At 39.9% G+C, this 26,893-nt stretch overlaps 1 protein-coding gene across 2 annotated transcripts; it reads left to right on the top strand.

Annotated features, from left to right (window-relative positions):
* The first annotated feature begins 797 nt into the window (after window positions 1-797).
* Window positions 798-25,185, top strand: LOC145981872 (uncharacterized). 2 transcript variants are annotated; one of them, XM_083115331.1, is made up of 4 exons: window positions 798-982; window positions 3,325-3,413; window positions 5,721-6,117; window positions 22,820-25,185. In XM_083115331.1, exons 2-4 carry the CDS (start codon window positions 3,372-3,374, stop codon window positions 25,165-25,167), a joined length of 2,787 nt encoding a protein of 928 aa, XP_082971457.1. In that variant the 5' UTR covers window positions 798-982; window positions 3,325-3,371; the 3' UTR covers window positions 25,168-25,185. The 2 variants fall into 2 exon arrangements, with proteins under 2 accessions (XP_082971457.1, XP_082971458.1); XM_083115332.1 differs by having other exon boundaries at window positions 799-982; window positions 5,851-6,117.
* The last annotated feature ends 1,708 nt before the right edge of the window (window positions 25,186-26,893 follow it).

The following is a 26,893-nucleotide window of genomic DNA, read 5'->3' as shown; positions in this document are numbered from 1 at the left end:
ACTTTCGAAACGCACCCAATGTTAGGTTAGCATAAATAATAAATTTTTAGTCTATTTATGCTAAGAGAACCAAACCTAACAGGCCTAACCTAACAAGAACAACGTAGGCATTCCTCGTCTCGTCTCGTCTGACGTCAGAACGCAAGATTGCTCTAGTGTTTTGCGATAAGAAGACCCATATCTGCTTTATATTGGGCCCGTTCCGAAAGTCGCACGAGTTTAACGCGTTAAACGAGTTATGGTAACTGGCCGTTCCATAAGTGCTTCCGTGCGTTTCGTGAGTTTCATTATGCTGTCCCAAAAGTCGCATTCCGTGCGTTTCGTGCAAGAACGAGATTCACCAAACGCACGGGTCAGGATGCTGGTTTGTTCCGTGAAAATCGTCTGCTCCTTGCAGACTGGATTCAAACTGCACTAGTTCGGAAAATGTATTATAATTTTAACAGATAGCGATATGAAGCAACATGCACAAGATAAGTATGGTTTGACCGTTCTTAGAATGTGATTAAAATGAGTAACAGTGGCCATAATAGAGTTTATTTTTGCCATAAGGACATTCCTTCCGTTGACGCCATGCAGAAACTTTCTCTAAACAAAACGCTGCGCCTGCGCTTTCGCCTAGTGTGTCCCATAAGTCCGTAAAATAACTGGTTTCACCAGATTCACGAGCCCAGTTATTTTCGTTGAATGCGTTCGTTTCGCGGAACGCACCCATTGATATTCTAACTCGTTGGTCGATACCTCAAACAGAATAATCGACAATATTCAAGTATTTGTACTATCGATCGATAAATCGACTTTAATTGTGAAAATTTGTGTACATTTCCTATTTCACTTAGCCTTCAAAGATATATGTCTTTTTTTGTTTCTGTAACAGTTACATTTCAGTAACCTAAGGAGTACATGATTGTATCGTAAAGTAGTGGAAAGTTTCACTTAGTGTGTCCATAAATTCACAACTGACAACTATGCTGATTTTACGGTAAGGCTAATAGATAATTAGTTTGCATAGAGGCATACTCGCACTGAAATAAAAATAAACTTTTATCATTTTTTTTATGTTCGGATTGTAAAGATACAATAATACACGGTCATTAGTTGATTGTTTTTTTTTTTATATAGATCTGTCCCATATTTATTTTCCTACTTAAGAAGTACATGAAACATGAAATAGTTTCTCCAAAGTTAATCTTTTCCGTGGCTTTAAAAAGTTGCAAATTAGTTTCTCCCAAACCCTGAACTTCACTTCCGATATACTAAGTGTGCCTGCCTTATATATTCTCCAATACAAAGGCGTCCAGAAGGGGGACATGCCCCCTTCCCTGGTAAATGAGTGAGTTTTCGTTTTAAGTTAACATTATCACTGGAAGGCTAATCTCGGGACTGGTCCTATAGTTTAAAGTGGGATCCGAACCACTTGTACCTCCACCGGGCATTTTCTTAGTCCTTACCATTCCCGAATTACAGTGGATTGTGCGTTACTTTTTGAAGTGAGAAATATCCTACTCAAGTATTATATTTTATTCTTACATTGTACAGAGCTCTACCAGTTAAATACATTTTTATAGCTTTGATTTGAATATTTTTCTGAGGGATTAACTTTAATTTGTTTGGTAATTTATTGTAGAATATTGTACCTGCATTTGTCGGAGCTAACTTGGTTATGTTAAATAAGGTTCAGTGTTTTCCTATGAAAAGCTGCTTTTTGTCCATTATTACCTGTTTAGTATTGGGACAACACCTCTCACTCGTTTATTTCATAATTTTTAACATTCATACTTATGTATTGTGCATTGCGAAACATTCTTTTACGTGGGATTTTGCTTTTCTCACGAAAATAATTTCAGTTTTTGACATTAGCAGTAATTATTGTTCTTCCTTCTTTCACTTCCGTAACACACAATATGGCGGGCACAGCATTGCCTGTTTGATATCGGGAAAACACATTTGGTACTATTATAGTATAAGAGAAACACCTATAAATCATATATTTCACACTTTTTTACATTCCTAACATACTATTCTGCATTGCAGAACATTTCCTAAGGTGAAATAATGAATTTCTAATGAAAATAATGTCTATTTGTTACATTGACGAGTACTTACTGTTGTTCCTTATTTCCCACAAACCATCCACGGGTAGCCCCCAAAACCATTGATGTTAGCCCAAAAATTCACAATAGCCTCATGAACCATCACGGGGACGAGGTATGCCTACTAGGTTAGGTTAAGGTCAGGATGGTACGTCCTTACATGTATGGTTGGCAACTCTGCGCTTTCACCACTCGATTTTCCTCCTCTGCCGATATGCGTGGCCCTGCTCTACAGTTAGCTGGGACAGGGTATAGCCCTGAGTTTTGTTTAAACTCCACTTTTTGCACAGATAGGCTGATGGAAATTGGGCTTAAAATTTCAGGAATCCAAACTGCTATTCACCTCCCCCAGGTATCGAACTTGGGACCCCTTGATGATAAGGTGGCAGTGTTACACATGGTGTTATAGAAATTCTATTAATATTTTTTGGTACTATTATCGTATGAGGGAAACACCTACGAATCATATATTTCGGACTTCTTTACATTGCTAACGTGTTATTTTCGAATGTGGAACATTTCCTAAAATGAAATAATGCATATCAATGTCTATTTCTTAGATTTACGAGTACTTACTGTTACTTGTTTCGAATCTGTAACACATTATGGCCGTAATAGCGTACTGGTTTAGGGGGCGTTCTGAGAGTGTTTTGTCGATTTATGCAGTGTTGCAACCTCGTTCACCAGAAAATATCTACTTTCGTGCCCGGATTTGAAATTATGCTAATACGTCGCAAACCATTGACGTTAGCCCCACAAACCATTGACGTTAGCCCCAAAAACCATTTCCATAAGGTTAGGTTAGGTTAAGTTAGGTTAGGCAAGCATAGTTAAAAAAAAATTAAAAATACTCGACACGTGATGATCTAGTGAAAATACGGCAAGACTGAAACACTGGCTACGAGGTTCCATCATCTTAACACACGGAACATTACACTCTCGTGCAGAAAGCAAATGGCGGGAGCAGAAACAGCATGTCGGACAGAGATTTTCGATGAAAACAACACGCATTCACATTAAAATGGATCAAATCTACATTCAGGAACTTCCACAACGCTAAAGAAAATGATTTCCGTAAGTACTTTCTCCTGTAAATTTGAAGGAATCCGTTTCCCTCATACGATGATGTTACCCATTTTTATTTAGTTATGTTGTCCTGAAGTAGCTAGGAAATTAATATAAACTATTTATACCTACGAGTTGTATGTAATAATCTTGTTTTCTTTTTAAGGAAACTCCAAGTGGAACTGTGTGGAGTTGCACAATAAAGAATACATCATGGATGTAGAGGGTGAATCTACGGTGGATATGGTACAAGGGGTTAGTTTCTAGTTATTTAAAATTACCTTGATAATGTTATTGGTACTAGTTTACTATCCTTCAGACAGATTTCTTCATTTCTACAGAAGAAACTACTTACTGTAATAAGTTCCTATAGTATTGTCTAACATCTGGAAGGTGTTTTGTGTGATGTGGGAATGTTTCATAGCGGAAATTCAACCATTGACGCGTAGCCCCACGAACCATTCATACATAGCCCCATGAACCATTTCCGGTAAGGTTAGGTTAGGTTAGGTAGGGTCACGTATAGGTTACAATAGTTAGAAATTGGTTTCGAAAAAAATATGCGTAGCCCCACACAGCATTCTCGCATAGCCCTATGAACCATTGACACATAGCCCCACAAACCATTTGCAGAATCGTACGTTCTTCAGTTACAAAAACACTTTTTTAAAAAAAAAATTGATCAAAAAAATGTGAATACACGTTAAAAAATGATCCGCGAAGCAGATAGGTAAGTACAAATGTCAAAAATTGACGAAACTCAGAAGTTATAGGTGTCCAAAAGATAGTAAACATTTACCATGTTATTATTAGAGGCAGGATTTTAAAGGAAAAAAAATACTCTAAAAAGGACAAAAAAAGAGGGTGAAGTGCCTTTTTTTTTGCACTCAATTAAAATTGCTGTTTTAAATGAGAGCACAATATATACCATTCATTTATAAAAAGGGATACATTAAATCACAGACACTTTGATTAGTCCCCAGACAACACAAAGCCAGGATTATCAAAAAACTAAAACTTAGCGACAATTACAGGGGTATTTATACCCATGTTCTGCAATCTCATGCTGCTGTCTTGCATCTTTTATGACATAATCTTTTAATTTGTTACAAAAAAAGTGGTTGAATATACAGGGTGAGGCAGTCAAACGGGAAGATTTAAAAAATTCACAAAATTAGAGTAAATATTATGTATTTTTTTAACATGAATGTACTGTACATGAGTGGAAATTACTAGTGTACCTGAAAAATGTTCATTTTTTGAATATGGTGTCCTTGGTTTTGCACACATTGTCGGAGTCTCTGAGTAAATCCACCCATGACATTGTGTAGCATCTCCAACGCAATGTTGTGGATCTCTTAAAGAAATAAGTCAGGAGCTGTCAAGTCGGGTGAATGGGCAGACCACGGAATATCGCCGAATCTGCTGATGAGACGACCAGGAAATGCGAGTCTAAGCAAATCCATAGACACTGGCAGTATGACTAGTTGCACCATCTTGCTGGAAGAGTGTTTCTTCATATGGGTCATAGTCATCGAGAGCAGGCAGGAAAAAGGTTATCAACATGTCAGCATAACATCTAGGGTTTTCCATCACCATGTTACTGTGTTTATTTCGAAAAAGTAGGGGCCAATGATTCCATGAGATGATAATGCACACCTCACTGTTACCTTTTCTGAAAGGAATGCACAACATTCTGTTGGAGATGCTACGCAACGTCATGGGTGGATTTACTCTGAGACTCCGACAATGTGTGCAAAACCAAGGATGCCATCTTACTGACACCATAGTTAAAAAAATGAACATTTTTCAGGTACACCAGTAATTTCCACTCATGTACAGTACATTCATGTTCAAAATATACACCCTGTACGTTGGTTAAGTGTCTTCACATATCTTTTTGAATTAACAAATCTTTATACATCCAAAATTATAAATTTTAAACTTACCGTCAGTTCGATACATACAGGTTACTACCTGAACGCAACTTAAATTTCAATTGGTGTTTGTTCGTTTACATCACGATAATTAGTACATGCTTGGCTGCGGTGGCTCAGTCGGTAACGCGTCTGACTACCATGCTAAAGGTCCCGGGTTCGATCCCCGGCCGGTTCAAATCCGGGAACTTTTCTAACGGTGGAAGCGACCCCGGCGCCCACCCAGCGTCGAATAAGATGGGTACCTGGGGGAAACCCTAGGGGGTAAAGGCGGTCAGGGGCATGATGCTGATCCCATCACCCCCACTCACGACCGGATCAAGAAAGTGTGGGGCGTTACCCCCACACCCCCTATACGCCTTCATGGCGTGGTGCTATGCACAGGGGAACACTTTACCTTTTTTTTACCTTAGAACAATCAAATCTGTTTTTAGGCCGTTGATTACAAAATCTTCTAACTTCCATCTTACATTTTGTGTGATTAACTTTATCAAATTGTACAGTCAAAGACACTTCTGGGTTGTAAGAAATTCATTGAAAGTCAAGGTGATTGTTTCAACCCAGAAGTGTCTGTGACTGTACAAAGGCATAACATAATGATGCTGATTTTTCTCTCTCTGTTTAGGGTTGCCCTCATGGAAGTGCTTCGCAGGCAATTCAAAGACCTGCCAGCAATGAAAGAGCCAGCGACTCACACTGTTTCGTATGCAACAAGTCTCTTGACAACGCACCCATTTCTCTTCTTGTCCTTACAGACACCACGAAAATCCACATGTACAAGAAACTGGGTTATATATTGGATAGCCTTAACATTGAGGTGACAGAAAACGAAATCTTGTGTTCGCGGTGTGCACAATTAGTAAACCTTGTGGACCAAATTGAAGTGGAATTAGTTATGCTAAAAAAGTCAATTGTGAACTGTGTGAAGGAGAGATGTGCCGTGCTTGGAACTTCATGTAGGAGAAGGGCAGACAATGCAAATGTGGTTGCTGGTGGCATTGTACCGAAATCTAAGCCCACAGGTAAGAAAATTTCACTTATCAGTTGTGTAATATTATTTATTGTTATTTATCATGGTAAATTTGATGAATGGTATACCATTTGAAATTCTGATTTACTAGGTGTATGTTCCTCATAATCAGGGAATGGATTTACATGTAAATACAAATTTATGTATGAAGCCGAAATCAGTTGTACAGAAGGTCGATCCACGTATATGTGTCCAATTTTTGACTAGCACTTACCTTATGAAAATCCACGGGATCACCATCGGTTGGCCTCAATGTGATCACTGTGTCTCTTGGCAATAGCCCTGCACCGTAACTTCCATTGTAGGAGGCTACGATGAAGTACAGGAAGTGGAATCTTCTGCCATTCCTCCTGACAGGCTTTCCACAGGCCCCGAAGAGTGGTGACACGATGAGAGGAAAGTGCCCATTTCAGTAGACCAAACCCACAGAAATCCATGGCATTCGCATCTGGTGACTTCATCAGTATATCATGAAATGGAATAGCCCGAATGCTGGTGTCTGTCGCCATGTGACAGAAAGTTCTGGGTAGAAGAAGATGTATGTGATGAGACGTTACACCTATAGGCCTCACTGAGGTAATGCTCACGGCTTTTGAAAACCTTCTGGAGGTTTAATTTCTCACACAGGGTGCGGTTCACAGTTGACTGAGCCACGTGGAGACGTGTGGCCATCACACGTTGCATCGGGGGTTTTTCCTGTAGTGCCATTCGATGCAACTTCTGAGGCACTGGTTGCATCACTGCAGTGGGCGCTCACTTCCTCGTCCCCCTGGTGGGCGACTGAATAGCTGGAACCTCGTGTTTTTTATGCCACTTAATTATGTTCTTGATGGTCGTCGAACCCAAGGCACATCCATGTTCTTTGCACTGTTTCGAATTTTTGACACCGAATATTTGGCGTGGAAAAGTGCAACTACGTAGCACTCCCAAAAACGGTTCACCACAGGAGCCATGATGCACACAACACACACTCGTGACAGTGCCATGATACTACAGGTTCTAACCGTCCTCCCATGCTTTTAACCGCTTGGATCGGTCAATTCTGTGCACAGGGGTGACGCTTCAACATCGGACACATATATGCGGATCGACCTTCTGTATAAGGTACATTCAATAAATAACCGGAAATATTTTTTTTTACAGTATCTTTTATTAGAATGGAATAAAACACATGATAATTATTCAACATAGTCCCCCTCAAGTTCAATGCACCTGCGCCAGCGCTCGACAAGCCTTCCAATTCCACGTGCAAAGAATAATTTTGGGCATGTGCGTAACCAGTCATGCACTGCTGCCTGGACTTCATCATCCTTGAACCTTGAGTCACTAAGATCATCTTTAAGTGGGCCAAAAATGTGATAATCTGAAGGTGCCAGATCCGGGGAATACGGGGGGTGGGGTAAGCAGATGAACTTTAGGTCATTGATGGTAGCTAATGTGACTCTAGCAGTGTGTGGTCTCGCATTGTCATGCAGTAACAGGATGCCACTGGACACCAGACCATGTCGCTTTTTCAAAATTGCTGGTTTCAAATTTTCACGCATAAGGTTTGTGTATGTCACACTGTTTACATTTTGACCTCTCGGCATGTAATGTTCAAGAATTGTTCCCTTATGATCCCAAAACAGTCAACATGACTTCTTTCGGCTCTCACCTTCTTGGGTCTTGGAGATGAAGAATGTCGCCACTCCATTGTAGCCCGATTTTGTTCAGGTTTGTAAAAATATACCCAACTTTCATCTCCCGTGACAATACGCTGAAGAAATGCCTCCCCTTCAGCTTCATACTGTCGCAAAAGCTCCCCGCACACATCTATTCGCCTGTCTTCATTTCTGGTGTCAAATGTTTTGGAACCCACCTCACACACACTTTCTTGAACATCAGTACGTCATGAACAATATGGTGGGCTGATCCGACACTAACGTTCATCTTCAATGCAATCTCACTCACTCACCATAATATGCCTGTTTTCCCGTACCAACTCGTCAACTCTCGCAATGTTCTTCTCCGTGAGTGCAGAGACAGAGCGTCTTGGACGTGGTGAATCTTGAACACTTGTTACACCCTGTTTGAACTTCTCGTACACTTGTGTTAGACTCAAACAGCTTTCAACATTTTGCACTGCCATCCAAGGGTGAATTTTGATTGGTTTCAACCCTTCAGCTAACAGAAATCTAATGACACTTCGCTGCTCTAAGTTGGTGTGCGAGGCAGGCGTGCCAGGCCCATCTGTTAATAGTTCTAGGACGCCACCACAAAATAACAAAGAAACGCCAAAGATGGTCGTATTTTCGATTTTTTATGCAACTTTCCCGGTTATATATTGAATGTACCTTGTATTTTGTATTATCTTTGCAGATCGAGGGACATAGACTCGAAAAATTCAGTTTATATTTTCCATATTTGTGCATGTATTAAGTTCTGGCTCATCTCTATATATATAAAAATAGATGTATGTGTGTATATGTGTGTGTTTGTTTGTTCAGCAATAACTCGAATGCCTGGAGCGATTTCAACCAAACTTTGTACGTGTATCATTGCAACCTGGAAAGAAATACTGTGGGGGTAAGACACCCCTGGCACCCATAGGGGTGGGGTGGCAAGGGGTGACATGCAAAAATAATGGAGAACAACTGATATTAAATTCCGCACAAACAGACATCTGTGACTATGCATTCCGCACATAATGTTTTTTGGGTTGTCTAACATTCAGGCTGTGTTGCAAATGGAATCCATAGTTTTCGTGACACTCTCAATGCGGTTCGACTTCAAGTTCATCACATATCGCCATGGGGGTGAGAGGGGTTAAAAAATAAAATGCCACAATTGACCTAGATTAGTGTCGAATTCATAGTTTTCGGAGTCGCTAAGCTAATTGGTGACATTCATGATCACATTTAAAATAATTACATTTGACACTATAAATACGGAGAAACTAGTACTCACTTTTATCCGCGAAGCTGTTTTTTCTTCTTTTTCGATTAATTTCAGTGGCCACTGCCACCATCCTCGTTGGAACTTGCTGCGCTGTTGCTTGGCGTGCGTCTTTTGTTCGTAGTTCTCTGGCTGCCGCTAGGTGCGCCGTGCATCTTGGTGCGTCGTCTGCTATTTCCGGGCGATAACTGCTGCAGTAGTGGAATCCAAGTGTGGTGCGCTTGCCCGCTATCGATGTTTAGTTCGTGCGGGAAGTGCATTATGGCGTGCGTTTCCTTGATTTTGGTGTCTATGAGCGTGTGGGCAGTGTGTTTGACTCGAACCTTTTGAATTTTATGGCTATTGTATTTGATATGTCTAGCAAGACCAGTAGTGGGTTGGGCTTTTTCCGCATCTGCTAGGTGCTGTTGGATTCTTTCATTGACAGATCTGATGGACCTGCCGATGTAATGAGCCTTGCATTCACACTCTGCATCATATACACCTGGGTTGTCAAGGGGAGAGAGGAAGTACCGTTTGTGCTTGTTCAATTTATCAGTTATTTTGGAGTTGGGTTTGTGCGCTACTTTGATGCCAAATGGGAGAAAGGCTTTGGCTATGCGGTTGGAAGTGGTGGGATGGTAGGGGAAGGCAAACCATTTATATTGGTCGCTGGGGGTTGGTTGTGGCTGGGCTGTTTGTGGATGGGTTGATTGTGGTAGGTTAGGGTGTCTGACCTGTATTTCCGCCTTACTGCACCAAGTGGAAAGTTGTGATTCAGTGTAGCCATGTTTCAGGGCTATTTCTGTGATGGTGGCTATCTCCTCTCGTAGATCCACACATTGGCTTTTTGCTTAGGGGGATGGCTGGAGAGAGCATGTATGTACTGGTTGCCTGCATCCGGTTTTCTGTAGACGGTGGTTGTGAATTTGTTAAGTGCAGGGCTGATGGTGATGTCCAGGAAGTTGATTTTACCAAGTTTTTCATGCTCTACGGTGAAGTTGAGCCTGGGGTGGATGCTATTTAGCTTGTTCACTAGGAGGTTGAGTTCTTCTGCCTTTTTGTATACAACTATTGTGTCATCCGCGTACCTTCCATATCGGACGTGTTGTAGTTCTGGAGTGTGGAGTATCTCTTTTTCAGCCAGGTGCATGACGATGTTGGCTAAGGGAGCTGATAGCGGGTTGCCCATCGCAAGGCCCTCGGATTGGTTGTAGAATTTATCTTCAAACTGAAAGTAATTGTGTTTTAGACAAACTTCCAATAGCCTGGTTATCTCTTGTACCTCTAGGGCCGGGATTCTGTTAGTTGTCAGCCATCTTTCAACTGAAAGCAGTGCTAGGTCTATGGGGATTGAACTGTACATATCTACTATATCAATGCTGGGTAATTTTGCACTGTCAGCTTGCACTATTGAAGTTACCAGATTTTTAGCATCGGCACTGTTGCGAACACGTATGTTAGTTTGTGGTTGAATTGAGATATTTTGTTTTTTAGCCAGTTTGTTAGGTGGACTGTGGGGTAATTGAAGCCAGCTATTATAAGTCGCATGGGGATTCCAGGTTTATGAGTTTTAGGAATGCCATAGGCAATGGCAGGTGAAGGGTGGGGGTTGAGGAGGAATTTGTGGTCTTGTTCACTAAGTATGGCACTAGATTTCACTGCTTTTTTCACAATTCTATTGTACCTGTCTGTGGGGTCTTTTTTGATGACACTGTACGGGTCACTGTTTAGTTTGTCTATCACTTTTGTGGAGTAATCACCTTTGTGCATGATTACGAACTGGTTTGTTTTGTCAGACTTTAGACACCAAACATCATTGGTGTTCAGCCATTTGCCAAAATCGGAGAGGACAGAAGAGATTTCTTGGTGCACTGGATTAGGTTTCCTGGTTTCACTGTTGGTCATCACTTTTTGAAAAATTCCTGCTGCGGACGTTCTGATGTTTTCCAAATCTTGGGGTTTGGGAGCAAAACAAGCTGCTTTTTCTGCCGCACATATGAGGTCGAGGGTGGGTGGTTTACTGTTTTGTACATTAAATTTATCACCGTAGGCAAGGAGTTCTTTGAATTTGTTGGGGATTGAGAGATTCGACAGATTTATTATGTTTTTTCCATGTCCGTCATCTGGGTTGATTGCATTCTCACTCGGCCATGTTCCTCCCAAGTGATGAAGTTTGTTGCGTAGAGACCTAGTTTTTTGGTTTTCCAAGATTTGCAGCATGTATTCGATGTTATTCTTTGCATGCTCCCACTTAGCGGGTGGTAGCGTGGTTTCCAGTCTATTTCTTTGTCGTTCGCACGTGTGAGAGAGTCGTCGAATTTCAGCATGTTTGTCAGAGATAACGGCGGAAAGCGCACGTTTTTGTGAAATATGGATAACGTTCCTCATTCTGTAGCTGCTATTTTGCACTTTCCACTGGATGAACTTGGGAAAAACATCGCACCGTTTGCACGCTTTCAAGAAAATTACGTCCAATCGACGCACAAGTAACTTACGTTCGTTCCGTTCGTATTCCCGTAATTTCTTCACACGCGAAGGTTCTGTATTCATAATTGGGAAAAGAGAGACGCGGTAGTATATAAATACGGAGAAACTAGTACTCACTTTTATCCGCGAAGCTGTTTTTTCTTCTTTTTCGATTAATTTCAGTGGCCACTGCCACCATCCTCGTTGGAACTTGCTGCGCTGTTGCTTGGCGCAGCAGTTATATCGCCCGGAAATAGCAGACGACGCACCAAGATGCACGGCGCACCTAGCGGCAGCCAGAGAACTACGAACAAAAGACGCACGCCAAGCAACAGCGCAGCAAGTTCCAACGAGGATGGTGGCAGTGGCCACTGAAATTAATCGAAAAAGAAGAAAAAACAGCTTCGCGGATAAAAGTGAGTACTAGTTTCTCCGTATTTATATACTACCGCGTCTCTCTTTTCCCAATTATGAATTGACACTATAGTTAGAATTCATTATTTTCCTGTCTAATACAAGATTGGGATAAATAAATACCTGGGCAACACTGGGTAATCATTTAGTATTTTAGATATTTCAGTTATTTTTACATATGATTCATATTTCATAACATTTCTCAACATATACTCCATATTCGCGCAACAACTACATGTCCCCTTGTGACCAAAAGAGTTGGGGAAATTTCTTGCGAATAACAGACAAAGTCCGAAGCATGTTAAGCAAACAAAAGTTTATAAACTTTTTTTGTACACTCCAATTGCATTAATTACAAGTTTTCTGTCATCCAAACAATACTGTTTTTTTTTAATTTTACACCTCCCAACTGTTTGCTTTTACTATTGTAAAACACTTCAAATTCTGTTTATTTACAATTGTTGTCAACAATAGAGGACGAGGGCTCAAGCATCGGCTCCTGGTTGTTACAAACCTTATTTTGGCAACGTTGGAAGAGAGTCTCAGTCGAGCTGCCCATTGCTAACCCCACCCTTGCTACTTGTTACAAGCCCGACAGCAACGATTTTGTGGCTCATGTACAGGGTTTGCTTCTGGTTTCTCTTCTAAACAGTCACGGTAATGTAGTTATGGTACCAGTTTCATAGATCGGAGACACATTAAAATCGCATATTTTGTGTTTCGCATGGTTCGTACTTACCAATTGTGTAATGCGGAACATAGTTCAAGGTGCCATTATGCTTTTTACACGAAAACAAACTCAATTTTTCACATTCTGAGTGCTTTTTTTTATTCCCTTCTTCGCTTCCGGAACACACAATATGGCGGGCACATCTTGACTCACGTTGTGGGTATGCAGTGTTTCAACCTTCTTCACCGAAAAATACCTACTATCGTGTTCGTCACCGGTGGAAATTATACATTATGCACGGGTAGCTGACGGATAGCCCCACAAACCATACACGGATAGCCCCACCAACCATTCACGGATAACCCCACCAACCATTCACGGATAGCCCCACAAACCATTCACGGATAGCCCCATGAACCATTTCCGATAAGGTTAGGTTTGGTAATGTTAGGCAAGCATAGTAAAAAAAGAGGTTTGAAACACTGCCAGGGGCGTAGGGCAAGCAAATGAAAGCAATGGCAATTGTGCGTCTGTGAGATATTTCTCTTGAAAAATACATGATTTCCCGGTCAAATATATTCCACGATGAAAGAAAATACCTCGACGAACATTGTAAACCTTGGAGAAACTCATTTCTGTAAGTAGTTTCTTGTGTAAAATTGAACAAATGTGGCTCCGATGTATGAAACTGTTACCGTAGCTATTACTCCGAGAATGTATTTTGTGTAACCTTTGGTGTGTCTTATATTATTAAAAAGGTAATTTTTTACAATTTTATGTTCATATTTAATTCCATATTTTGATGAAAATAAATAAATATCTATTTACATATTTAGCCCATTTTTACTACATATAGGGTGACACAGGGAAGCATACTCATTTTTGAATTAACAGTATGCAGTTAATGTGACACCAAACTTTATTCCTGGATTTTGAATAGGTGTGGGAAGTAATGCCATTTGTGTTACGTAGAAAAAAAATCACATCTGGAAGGTGATGTCCATCTTCCATAATGCAGTTTTCCAGTTGAGAGGTAAGTTGCCCCATACGCGTTCCAATGTCTCCGGAGTGATCTGCACCTCCCTACCTGTCTTCAGTTCGTCTAATGAATGGGGTTTGTCAACGTAAACTCGCTCCTTTAAATACCCCCACATAAAGAAGTCGCACATACTCAGGTCGGGAGATCGAGGAGGCCAAGGCACATCTCCAAACCTGGAAATCAAATGACCAGGAAACAATCACTGTAGCATGTTCATGGAATATCTGGCGGTGTGGGCTGTAGCCCCATCTTGTTCGAACCGCACATCTTGTTCCAAGTTACAGATCTGTAGCTCTGGCAGAAAAAAGGTTTGGATCATGTGCGTGTAAAGATTGGAATTCACTGTTATTGCTACACCCTCCTCCTCAAAAAAAATAGGGACCGATAACGTTACGCTTGGATATCGTGCACCACACTGTCACACAGGGTGAATGCAGAGGTTGTTCATGAAGTTGTCTAGGATTTTCCGGTGCTCAGTACCTGAAGTTTTGCTGGTTGACGAACCCGTTGAGGTGAAAATGCACCTCACTCATGAAGAGAAGCGCATCAGGTTCATCGTGGAGAAAAACTTGCATTCGTACAGCAAAATCTTCCTGCTGGGCATAATCTGTTGCGCGTAATTGCTGCACACAGACGGATGGAATTTCAGATTGGTTTTCAAAATTCTCCTAACCGATTCCCGTCCCAAACGTAATGTTAATGAGTGGCGCCGAACCGAACGTCAGGGACTGCGGACAAATGCTGCTCTCGCTCTCTCCACATTCTCTGGTGTTCTCACCGTACGTTCAGCACCTGGTGGTGTTTTTGGAGTTACAGTGCCTGTGGTTCAAAACTGCTTAACCGATTTTGTGATTGTTTTGCGTGTTGGAACTGCTCCATGCCACGTTACGTGAAATAACCTCTGAGCTGCAACCACAGAGTCGCTGTTTCTCACATAGGCATCATATGTCAACATGCGATGTTCCACCGACCACAACTCCATGCTAACTGCAATAAATAAGTAAATAAATGGCAATAGATCACACATTATATATAGTTTGGTGTACAATTAACCAGGGGTGCCCACAGGTTGCCCCATTGAGATTTTTGGGGATTTTTTCCCTTCAAATAATATTAAATTCAACATTTATATATTTTTGCAAGATATATGTAAACATTTTAAACCTTAAATGCACCAAATTTAATCCATTAGATGAAGAAAAGAAAGTGTTTAAGTATTATCGAAGGGGGGGGTGTCCAACTCTTACATATTAGGCCATAATTGACACGTGGGTTCTGGGGGCGAGTTCTGATTTAAACTTTGGGGGTGACGGTATCCAACTCTAGATCTTAGATTTTGGCGGGTATTTTAGTTAGAGGGAGATTGAGCATTAAATTGAGGGGGGTATCCAGTTCTTCTGTATTACTATTGTCTGTGGAGACAGAATAAATTTTTTGGAAGAGGCAATATCAACTCAACAGTAAGTCTAAAATTGGCATGGAAATTTTGGTGGTAGGATTGAGTGCTAAATTTTAAGGGGGAGATAGAAAGCTCTCAAAAGTGTTAAATCTTAGGTTGTCAAGGGATTTCTGTAGTGGAGAGATAGTTCGAACATTGGAGACTGTATTTAGCGATATGGTATCCACACGTTTTCGACCCCGAACGTACCGAAAGAGAAGCTGGAAAATACTAAATATCTCTGGATCCTAAGAAAGTATTGACACCTAATTAAATTAATATTCTTTAAAGCCTGAAAAGAAATGGCTGTAAAAAATGTCTTGCTTGCTTCGCTCACAATAATTTGTTACGGAATTACATGTTTGGTGCTTTACTGAGGTGAATTTGAAATTTTATACTATAGCTGGATTACAAGACATAAGTGATATTCTCGATATTCATTAATAACATCACTTCTTAAAATATAGTGCTTAGTGTTGGTATACTGCTTAATTTAATTTAAGCATATTATATTATCGCCCTGAGTGTAAGAATTTCTGGCTAGGGTTCTGTAATATCTCATGAAACAATAATTGAATCAGTCATACATATTTGGTTTACATTTTCTAGGTTTATCTTAAGGTGTGTAAACATTTGTTTTAAAAACTCAAACTATAAAATAAATACTATTTATATGCATATTTACATAATTTAATTTACTACATTTAACCAATCAACATGCTAGCTTTAAGTTTTTTTCAAAAATCGAACAATTAAAAAATGTTGACAATTTAACATGGTATTTCATTCAAATAGACATAAATTATTATGTATTCATCCAAACTATTTTGGGGAGATTATGATGAACGATTTTAGGGGCGGTCTTGAGTGCTGGACACCCTTGTTTATGAAGGAGGGGCAGATGAAGTATAGTGTTCAGTAAAGCTAACAAGAAAGTTACTTTTGGTAGATACGCTGTCGTAATTAAATACTTTGTGGGGATTACGATATGATTTGGGGGGGGATGGGCACCCCTGTAATTAACTGTGTAATGTTCATTCAAAAATGAGTACACTTTCCTTTGTCACCCTGTATAAATCTGTTCCCTGCTCATAATATATTAGGTAAACATCTACAGACAAGAAAAACAAATAAATATTTATTTGTCTCTTGTCTTCAGACTGTATATTAGATTCTGTACTGTATCATAGTGAGACCCACACAGCTGTCGATCATCACGCGTCGTGCTTGTGTTTTGTCGATTTGGAGTGGGTATGCAGTGTTTCAATCTTCTTAACTGAAAAATACCTACTTTCGTGATCATTATGTCATCACAAACCATTGATGGATAGCCCCAAAAACCATTCACAATAGCCCCAAAAACCATTCACGATAGCCCCTAAAACCATTCACGATAGCCCCACGAACCATTTCTGGCAAGGTTAGGTTAGGTTGGGTTAGGTTAAGTAAGCATAGTTAAAAAAAATTAAAAAAATATTCTCGTAAAAAAAAGGCACGTTTGGAAACACTGGCGAGACCGCGTGACTTTCGACGCTCGCACCAACTGCAGGTACATAATGGAAACAACTGCATAATGTTGTCGCTTGGCACAAAATGCAAGTTTATTATATCAAAAGTGCTTATTTCTTGTGCAGCATTCTACGGTGAGAAAATACCTCCACGAACTTTCGAAATGCTACAGAAACTCATTTCTGTAAGTAGTTTCTTCTGTAAAAATTAAGAAATGTGTCTCCGATATAACAGACATTTACCAAGATATGATGTGGAAACATGTTGGAATTTCTAATGGAAACCACAGATTTAGCATCACTTTTTGTTAACAGCGATGATGAGGGTGAGTATTGATTGGTTGAAATTGATGACTAGCGCTAGGATTTTCATGACAGCATATTTTTTTTTGGTAAGGGTGATGTGTTCCCCAAACATTTAGAAATTCATATTTTGAAGAAACTAATTAAGTTAAGGTGCTTTTTAAGAGCATATTTTGGCATATTTGGCCTTTTTTGCATGATATAGCATATTTTGATGGATTTTCGGTCATATTCATAGTTTGTAAAATTTTAGGTCTTAAGAGCATATTTTAGTTTGCATATTTTGGTGTTTTTTAGGTCATAAAAATCTTTGCCCTATTGACATTCGAAAAACACTTGTACCCAGGCTGAGACTCAAACCTTTTTTACGAATAGCTTTAAATTATTTGCTTAAATCTGTAAATTTCTTGCATTTTGTTTTTATACAGGGACATGTTGGCTCAACCAATGGGGCTCGAACCTAAAGGCAGAGTTTACTTTATATTAATTATTAAACACAAACACATCTGTATACACTATTTCAGTAGCATTGAAAGGTGGGGATGGGGATGCAAAAATACAGGGTGTTTAAAAAAAATCACCCGATTTCAAAAGGCTATATATTTTTTATTTATCAAACCAGGAATTTGGAATTGCTTGTAAGATACACAGCTATACATACATTTTTACATAAAAAATGTTTATAAGTGCTCAGTGTGACCTCCTTAGGATGCTCGGCATGTCCATACGTTAGGAGAATTCATCCATACAGATTCGAGCATGTCTAGAGTCACTGCTGCTGTGATCCGATTTTGCAGTTCATCCACAATAGTCATTGGAATCAAGCTGTAACTGTGGGAAATGCCAGTTCTCACCATACTGTCACCTAAATTCAGTTGTAACAGATTCACACACTTCAAAGTGCAGTACACAGAAAGCTTTTTGTTGCGACGTCACCATCTTGCTTGAATCTGATGCGAGCGCGGGGGAGTGGAGCATGCTTCTGCTACCTGCCGGCAATCATGTGAAACTCATGAATATCCTCTTCCTAACAGTACATTGTTCGGTGTGTTTTAGCGAACAGTTACCGAGTTAAATGACTTGGAAATCTGATGATTCTTTTTGAAACACGATATATTTTCCTAATTTGTCATTTCTTTAATTTTCTTAGGGATGGGACCAATTAATCAGTACTCTTATCTGTATCAGTCGATATAGGCTTATCGGTAAAATTACCGATTATTTTACCGATCCGATACATCAATAAATATCTCATAAATATATGCCATTTGTAATTTTTATGGATAATCTCCATGCTCTACTTTCTAAAAAAATAAATGTCTAAATGTGCAACGTCTTTTGCACTGCAGTCACCTTGAAACACATTTATTAAGGAGGTCAGTGAACCTTTCAGGTTCTTCAAGGACCATTTCTAATTTTATATCGGATTGGTAGAATATCGGTATCGGTAAATTTTATATTGGTACTTATCGATATTGCACAGAATTTCATATCGGCCCATCCCTAAATTGTCTTCTCTTTTATGTATTCTACTTTTATTTTAATTACATATTTTTGTTTTTCTTGTATGTACGCATTGCGTGCATTGTAGAATTATTTTCCTGTAGTTTACGGTTATTACAAGCATAAGAAAACAGTTTTTCGTTGCAACGTTTCAGGAGAACACACGCTCCCTTCATCAGACATTTATTTTCATTTTGACTAAAGATACAGTTATAACAATGGTTAACATTTTTTTAAACAAAAAGAATCCATTATATAATGGATGTTGTCAATGTTACATTGTTGCAGTATAGCAAATTAACAGTGAAAAGAAGCAGTCTGTTTTATTTTTATTTCAGATAATAAAATTAGATTATTTCTTATTTAAAATTATGAATCCCAAATATCATCAGGTAATTCAAAGTCATCATTGTTTTCACAAAGTCTCTTGATGTTTACTGTTACATTAAATTTTAAAGATGGTGGCTTACTCCATTTGTGAAAATGAAAACTCCATACCGGATCTATGTTACCATTTTCATTATTTAATTTATTCCATTGTTCTTCTGCAATGAACGAAGTTTCCCAGACATTCAACTCTATGTTTCCCGTCAATCTTTTTAAAACCCTTCTCTTTTTAATCAAAAATTGCTAACCATTGTTATAACTGTATCTTTAGTCAAAATGAAAATAAATGTCTGATGATAAGGAGCGTGTGTTCTCCTGAAACGTCACAATGAAAAACTTTTCTTATGCTTGTAATAACCGTAAACTACAGGAAAATAATTACATATTGTTGCATAAAGTTCCCCAATCATATAACACCATCCCATGAATGCACATTTAGCTCACCAGACCACCACATGCCTCCTACATATGGTTATGAATTCTAGTATACCTTACAGTAAAGTAACTACCCCCCCTTTTTTTTCAGGATACAGTTTGAAAACTTTTCCACCAAACCACGATTTACTAATGGCACTAATGTTGTTTGCATTTGTACTTTTGATTTCACAATAGCTAAATGTTTTCTGTTTTTTTGTTTTGATGCATATTGACTTGCCTAAAAGAATGAATGATTCATGTATCCTGAGGCATTAGTGTGCAATATTAATTGTTACTAACATTCTCAGTGAATTCATAGACACATTTTATAGAAAATGCAGGGTGATCCAAAAGTCTTGACATTTTAATTGAAAAGCATTTTATTGACAAAATTGACATTACTGCTGAAAAGTACTCTAGAATAGAACAAGAACTCAGTACATTTCAGTTTGGGAGGGTCTGTAAGTCTAGGCATAGCACCCATATCTCTTGCATAGACCGGAACACGTGTTCCAATATAGCTGGCGTGATATTCGTTGTTGCTGCATCTATTCGCTGTGGCACTTGTTCTATGATGTTGTTCTTTACTTGATGCACCCTACACTTAATAAAACTCCAAACAAAAATGTCTAGGGGAGTCCCATCTTTCAGGGAAGGTGTCAACGAGGTAGTCTCGAACAATTCTGGCAAAATGGGGTGGTGCACAATCTTGCTGGAAAACAACAGTCTTTTATCCCATCCTGAGAACCATTCATTAGCAATATAAGGAAAATGTCGAGAGAGTTTTGAATCACCCTGTGTCTGTACTACAGAAGGGAGATGATCTAATGTATGTAACAAAATGACAGCGTAGTATGAAGCAAAAAAACTACTTTTGTAAAAATGTTTCTAGGGCAATTTTGATAGTCAGTCAAATACATGCCTCAATGGATGAGGATTTTTGAGATGTCAGTTCACAATCTGGACACCTAAGGTTCCAGATTTGAGCCCTGACATGGCTGTTTCTATGTGACTGTCATCTGTAAATTCACATGATCATTTATCCTTATTGTTGCTTAGTAAAATGTGGCCGAAAGATTGTGCGAAATAAGAATAATACTAGTACAAACATGCTTTGCTTTTCTGCTATATCTTTATTTCCAAAATTTGTAATAGGGATGGGACAGATTAATCTGTACTCTATTGGTATTTGCTGATAGAGGCATATTGTTGTATTGGTAAAATTAACTAACAATCCAATATACGAAGGCTGTTCGGAAAGTTCTAAGAATCTGATAGAAAGCAACACAATATCAGAGTGATTGAGGTTTTATTGTTCAACATAATCTCCTCGAAGGTTAATGCGCTTCTGCCAATGGTCTTTCAATGCCTTGACACCAGCAGAATATGTGGATTCGTCCAGGTCTGCAAAATAGCCTGTCACAACCACTTTGCCTTCTTTGGTGGCTCTTTCCACTGCTTGGACTGCTCTTTCATCTCAGGCATGTAGTGATGAACCGAATTTTTGTCCATAGTGACGTAACGCTGCAGAAACTCTTGAGGATTCGTCTGGAGAGCGCCAAACATTCAGTGGAAGTCACTGTGCAAGCACGTTTTTGCTCCGGTGTCGGTACGGCACCCATCTCGCCGAGAGCTTACTCATGCCCAACTCTTCAGTGAGAACGTGGTCAGTCCACTGAGATGCTCACTTCATGAGCTATCTCCCGCACTTTTAATCTTCGGTTAACCAGCACCGTATCGTGGACTTTATTGATTGTTTCTGGTGTGATGGTGGTTGGCGGACATCCACTGTGGGGGTCATCTTCAATGATGTCCTGTCCAAGCTTGAACAGCGTCGTACACTTGCTAACAGTGGCAAATGATGGGCCCAACACTGTCTTCAATTCGGCTTTGGTGGCTGTCACATTTAATCCCTTCTTCACCAGAAACTTGATGACCACACAAACTTCCTTTTGTTCCATGTTGGCATGTCACTTGCACTTTTGCTCCTTCACGTGCCTATGGAAACCAGACTATTGGAAGAGTGGTGTTAAATTTTTCCCTGCATGTTCAGAACAGATGTGATCTTCTAATGCACATTGTTCCGATTGCAACGCCATCTCTGACAAATTCTTAGAACTTTCCAAACAACCCTCGTATCTACAAAATATTATAATTTAGTGCAATATTCTGCCATTTTGTTATATTTTTTTATACAGGGTGCTCGGAAATTCCCATTACAAACTCCTAGGGCTAGTAGAGGGGACTGAGTAGACAATATTTGGAATAGGAACCATGTCCGGAAACATACCGTTTCCGTGCTACAACCATGACAATGTGTCAGATGTACCTGTGTTGGTATGCAACCGGGTAGGCAGTACATGACGTCAGAAGATCACCTGATAACATAAAGTGTAATCATTTATTACAACCATGTCAAATGAGGTGTTACGTAAGGTACAGAATTGAATGACGTGTGGCTCAGTACATAATACAAACAAATTTATTTGGTAACAATGTCAAGGGAACAAAAAAAAACGTACTATTCATAGATCACAATAACACTTGTGTCGACAGTGGAACGCAACAATTTGTTTCTTTCTTCTGCATTGGATGTGTCGCATACGGCACTGCTCAACTACAACAGTGGCTTGATGTGAAGACCACCAACGTCGTTGCACACATTGTACCGACGAATCATGTTCCAGTGTGCTTGCTCCATCACACCTGGTGCCCCGTCAATCTCTTGTGCAGCAATTCCTCTGTCTCTACAAGAGTCTTGTACACCATACTCTTCATACGACCCCGCAAGAAATAGTCCAATGCCGTTAAATCCGGCGATCGTGTGGGCCACGCGGTTGGACCACCTCGGCCTATTCACAAACAGGCACGTGAATGGGGCTCCAGGCAGGATACCGCAGCAGGGTAGACGTCACGTGCCATCAGGTGATCTTCTGATGTCATGTACTGCCTACCCGGTTGCATACCAACACAGGCACATCCGACACATTGCCATGGTTGTAGCACGGAAACGGTACTTTTCCGGACATGGGTTCCTATTCCAAATATTGTCTACTCAGTCCCCTCTACTTGCCCTAGGAGTTTGTAAGGGGAATTTCCGAGCACCCTGTATATAAGCACATAATCTCCATTCACTACAAGTGAATCTTTACATATCCAGCTTCTTTTGCATTGCAATGGTAACATACATTGATTAAGGAAGTCAATGGACCATTTGGAATTTTTGTATCGGCCGTGTAGTCTAAGGCATCGTGCTTTGGGCTCCCGCTACAGGACATGCAGGTTCGAGTCTCCTGGGGGAAGCAGAACAACTTTTCTCCTGAGATTTCGGCCAGTGTATTGTACCAGTGGCCACCAACTATCCTGAGGAAATTGGGGGAACTACAAATTTAATAACATCACCTTGTCTTGGAAATCTACAACAAGACTGGGAGTTCATCACATTGGCCATATGTCACCCTGCTAGATGATTTCTCACCTCGGCAGGTGAGGTTGTTGCAATGTGTTATTATTGTTATTGGTGTAATATTGGTAATTTTTATATTGGTACTTTATCTGTATTTATCAAAATTTCATATCGGTTCAAACTAATTTGTACTGTACATGAAACTGCATTAATATTTTGTATTTCAGGTGTAGAAGACATGTGTGAAAACACAACGGAAATCACTTCTCATGCAGCAGGCAACGGAAATGCAGATCAAGAGATAGATAATTGCAGTGATGTCTACGAAGATTTGACTGATGTTTCTTTCAGCGAAGACAGCAATGGTAATTCTGGAGCAGCAGCTATTGATGACGAATTACACGATACAAGTTTTGAAGCATCGGACTCTCTCGCTTCAGCCCAATGTCAGTTAAGTGACCCGCTTGGATCTATACCAGTTGCGACCAATGGCCACGTTGAAGACGGTGTTGCTGTGGGAAGTTCAGGCTGTGGAAGTGGCAGTGTTGCAATTCAAAATGGTGATATTTCAAATATTAACATGGAGGAAGTAGATGGAGAAACTTCTACCAAAAAGGTGTCGGACGTTTCTACTCAAAGTAGCTTTGATTCATCTGCTAGGTCTCAAAATGATGTGAATACAGAAAAAATCGTGGACGTTTCAGAGCGTAATTTGAATACAAAGTCAGGTTTTCCACCAGAGAATAATACATCATTCGCACCAAGGCCACTTAGCCAGTTACAGTCTGCCCACTCTCAAACTCCAGTTGGAGGTGATTCATCTCGAGTATCGCACCGCGTGCGTAAGCCGTGTGTGATATTAACAGATGCAGTTCTAGCCAACCCTAATTCATTTCATTACCTAGAAACGTTACTAAGTGGATCATTTTCACAAAGCTCAAGCAAGGATTCAGCAAATGAAACCAAAAATGAAAGTGAAAATGGTAGAAATGACTTGTTAGACATTCCTGCAGAGCTGTCCTATGATAGAGATCAAAACTATGACAATGAGGAAGTTTCTAGTAACGTCGACGTAAGTGACAACTATATTATCCAGAACCTTATTGACGTGGATGGCGAATGCACGGTTTCACAAGAATTCATGGAGATTGAAAGTAAGTATGTTCCTCCTGAAGAACTACTCGATATAAACCAAGCATCAGAACTTAACTCTGTTCAAAGTTTCAAGAAGAAAAACGCTGAAGGAAATCCGGGTGCAGTAACAGTATGGACAACAAGCACGAGTCAGCATTCTGCAAGACGAGTGTTTGATCGGAAAGTATCGTGTGTTTACTGTTCACGTGTGATTTCCAAGTTGTCGCCTCACTTGTGCGCTAGGCATAGAAAGGAAAAAGAAGTGAAGGAATTTCTCAGTTATCCTAAAGGAGCCAAGGAAAGGAAGGAAATTCTAAGGAAAATAAAAAGTGCGGGAAATTTTGAACACAACAGGCGGGTAATTGCCGACAACCAAGGGACATTGATTCCTGCGAAACGACCATCAAAGCCGGTGCCTGCCGACAGCTATTATCCGTGTGAGACCTGCTTAGGCTTTTTCTTGAAGAAACACCTGTGGAGGCATTCCAAAGTATGCCAAAGGGGTAGCAGTGAGGTGAGAACCAAATACAGTCGCCATCAGAGCTCGTCTTTGATGTTATTGCCAGTTCCGAAGCATTGCCATAAAGGCTTGGTGGACCACGTCCTGAGCCGTATGCAGAAAGACAAGATTACTGAAGCTGTTAAGAATGACCCAGTGATTTCGTGGTTTGGTGCCAAACTGTATCAAAAAAATGAACATCAACCGTGGGTGTTTAAGTACATCATGCAAAAGCTACGCGTTTTAGGAAGACTTATGATTGCCATAAAGGAACTAGATTCAAATATCAAGACTCTAGCAGACTGTTTCTCGGCTGGAAATTTTGATCTCTTCTTGACATCGGTTCGTAGAGTCTGTGGTTATGATTACTTATCTGAGCAGTATAGATCCCCATCGTTAGCCATCAAAATAGGACATTCTGTTAGAAAATGTATTGTATTATTAAAAGGGCAGATGATTGCTTCGGCAAACAGGGACCTTGGGAAAAGAGTGGATGAGTTTAGAAAAGAGTTTGACGAAAAGTGGACAGACGTTTTCGAACATGCAAACCAATCCATGAAGCGTCAGAGATTAAACAGATTGAATGTTGTTCAGCCGTCGAATCCCGAAGCTGACAAAAATTCTTTCCCCATGTCAACTTCTGGCGACAGTGCAGAACAGAGAGCCACAGAAAATATAGGAAGTAAATTTGTGGGGCTTTCTACAACAGCTGAAATGCGTAGTGTAAGACGGAAGAAACCAGGAAGCAAAATAAAAAGGAGGCCTTGGACCGAGAGTGAGAAGAATGTTATATTACGAGAACTCTCGCATTGGTTTCTAGTTAACAAAGTACCAGGTAAAGATGCTTGCTTGAAATGCATGGAGAATTCCGAAGGTATTCTGAACAAACGGACATGGCAGCAGGTAAAATATTTTGTGTACAACAGTATAAAGAAAACTTAACTCCACCAAGGTGCTCTCATTTTATTCACAATTATTTACATAAAAAAATAATAAAAATCCTCTCATGCTAAATATATGTTATGTATGAATTCAAGATAATATGCCATCGTAAGTGATGAAATTTTAGATTTTCCTAACAGAGGTGGATTTTACGCACACACACCTATATACGAGGAGGTATCAAAACGTTTTGCCTGTTGAGGTATAATTTGTTTAATAATGGAAAGATTGAAACAATGAACATACATATAGTTTGCCTGTAGTGCCCTCTACCCTTCCACACAGTTGCCATCACGTTCGATGCATTTGTGCCAGCGCTTTATCCAACCCTCAAAACCAGTTTGGAAAAATTCCACAGAACACTTCCTGCCCCACCGTTCAGAGAGAGCTGTTTTAACCTCCTGTAGGTCATCGAATCTCGTGCCACGAAGCACAGATTTAGCTCTCAGACTTTATTCCATAGGCATAGCTAGAACTTTATATTTGGGTGTGCACAAAGAATAAAATGAGGCCTTGTACCTTTTTAATAGCATATTTTGCAACACAATCACTTGGCTCTTTAACTGCACTGATGTTTGTAAAGGAATATAAATTCACTAAATGACAGTGATGAAAATTTCTGAATATATGTAGTAGAAAAAATCAAATTACATAGAAATTACACACACACAAAATGTTCATAAATGTTAAAAACAAATACATCAAAATACACGTCATCTATAACAAGAGACGTCTGTCAAAAGGTACAGTGTTCTTAAACTCATCAATAACTTCATTTACATCAATAAACGAAGCTTTTTCCTGTTCCGCAAATAGCAAGAGCAGGGCTTCCAATCTATCCTGCTTCTGACTTGCTCTTAATTTAGTTTTAACTTGGGAAAGCTCTCACGCGTGCAGCTTGTGACAGGTATAGAAGAAAAGCGCTGCAGTACAGAGTAGAATGCAGTAAATATCTTCTTTCTCCAATGACATGAAAAAAATTGAAAAACTATAGACACCCGTTTCATCAGTGATAATGCACACATTTGTACCAAGTAATGACATTTTCAACTTCTTACAAACTGCTGCTCTTATTGAAATATCTGTATTTAATTCTCTTTGATAAAGCAGCCAATTAGGGTGTGCCTAGGCACACCCCGTAGCTACGCCTATGCTTTATGCTATCCCAAGCTCTCAATCATTGCATGTGCTGACCCATAGGACATGTGCACTGCATCAGAAATTTCCTGGATGGTGATGCGTCTGTCTTCTAGAATGAGCTCATCATCCCTGTGGTGGTTGTCGTTGGTCAACGACGTTGATGGCCTACCACTCCTTGTCATGTCCACACTTTCGGTTTCTCTTACTTTGAACTTAACTACTTAAGTGTGAGCTAAGTCTGTGCTTCGTGGCATGATATTCGAGGACCTACAGGGGTTAAAACAGCTTTGAAACGGTGAGGCAGGGAGTGTTCTGTGAGATTTTTCCGAACTGGTTTTGAGGGCTGGGTAAAACGCTGGCACAAATGCATCGAACGTGATGGCAACTGTGTGGAAGGGTAACTGTGAGTAGAGGACGCTACAGGCAAACTATATGTATGTTCATTGTTTCAATCTTTCCATTATTAAACAAATTATACCTCAACAGGCAAAACTTTTTGATAACCCCTCGTACAAAGGTCAGTCAAAAAGTAACACACGACTGTAGCTCGGGAATGGTAAGGACTAGGGAAATGAAATTTTGTAGG

The sequence above is a fragment of the Lepisma saccharinum genome, chromosome 30, assembly GCF_977018435.1.
Source record: "Lepisma saccharinum chromosome 30, izLepSacc3.1, whole genome shotgun sequence".
NCBI lineage: Eukaryota > Metazoa > Arthropoda > Insecta > Zygentoma > Lepismatidae > Lepisma > Lepisma saccharinum.
This window is presented reverse-complemented; position numbering and strand designations above follow the sequence as displayed.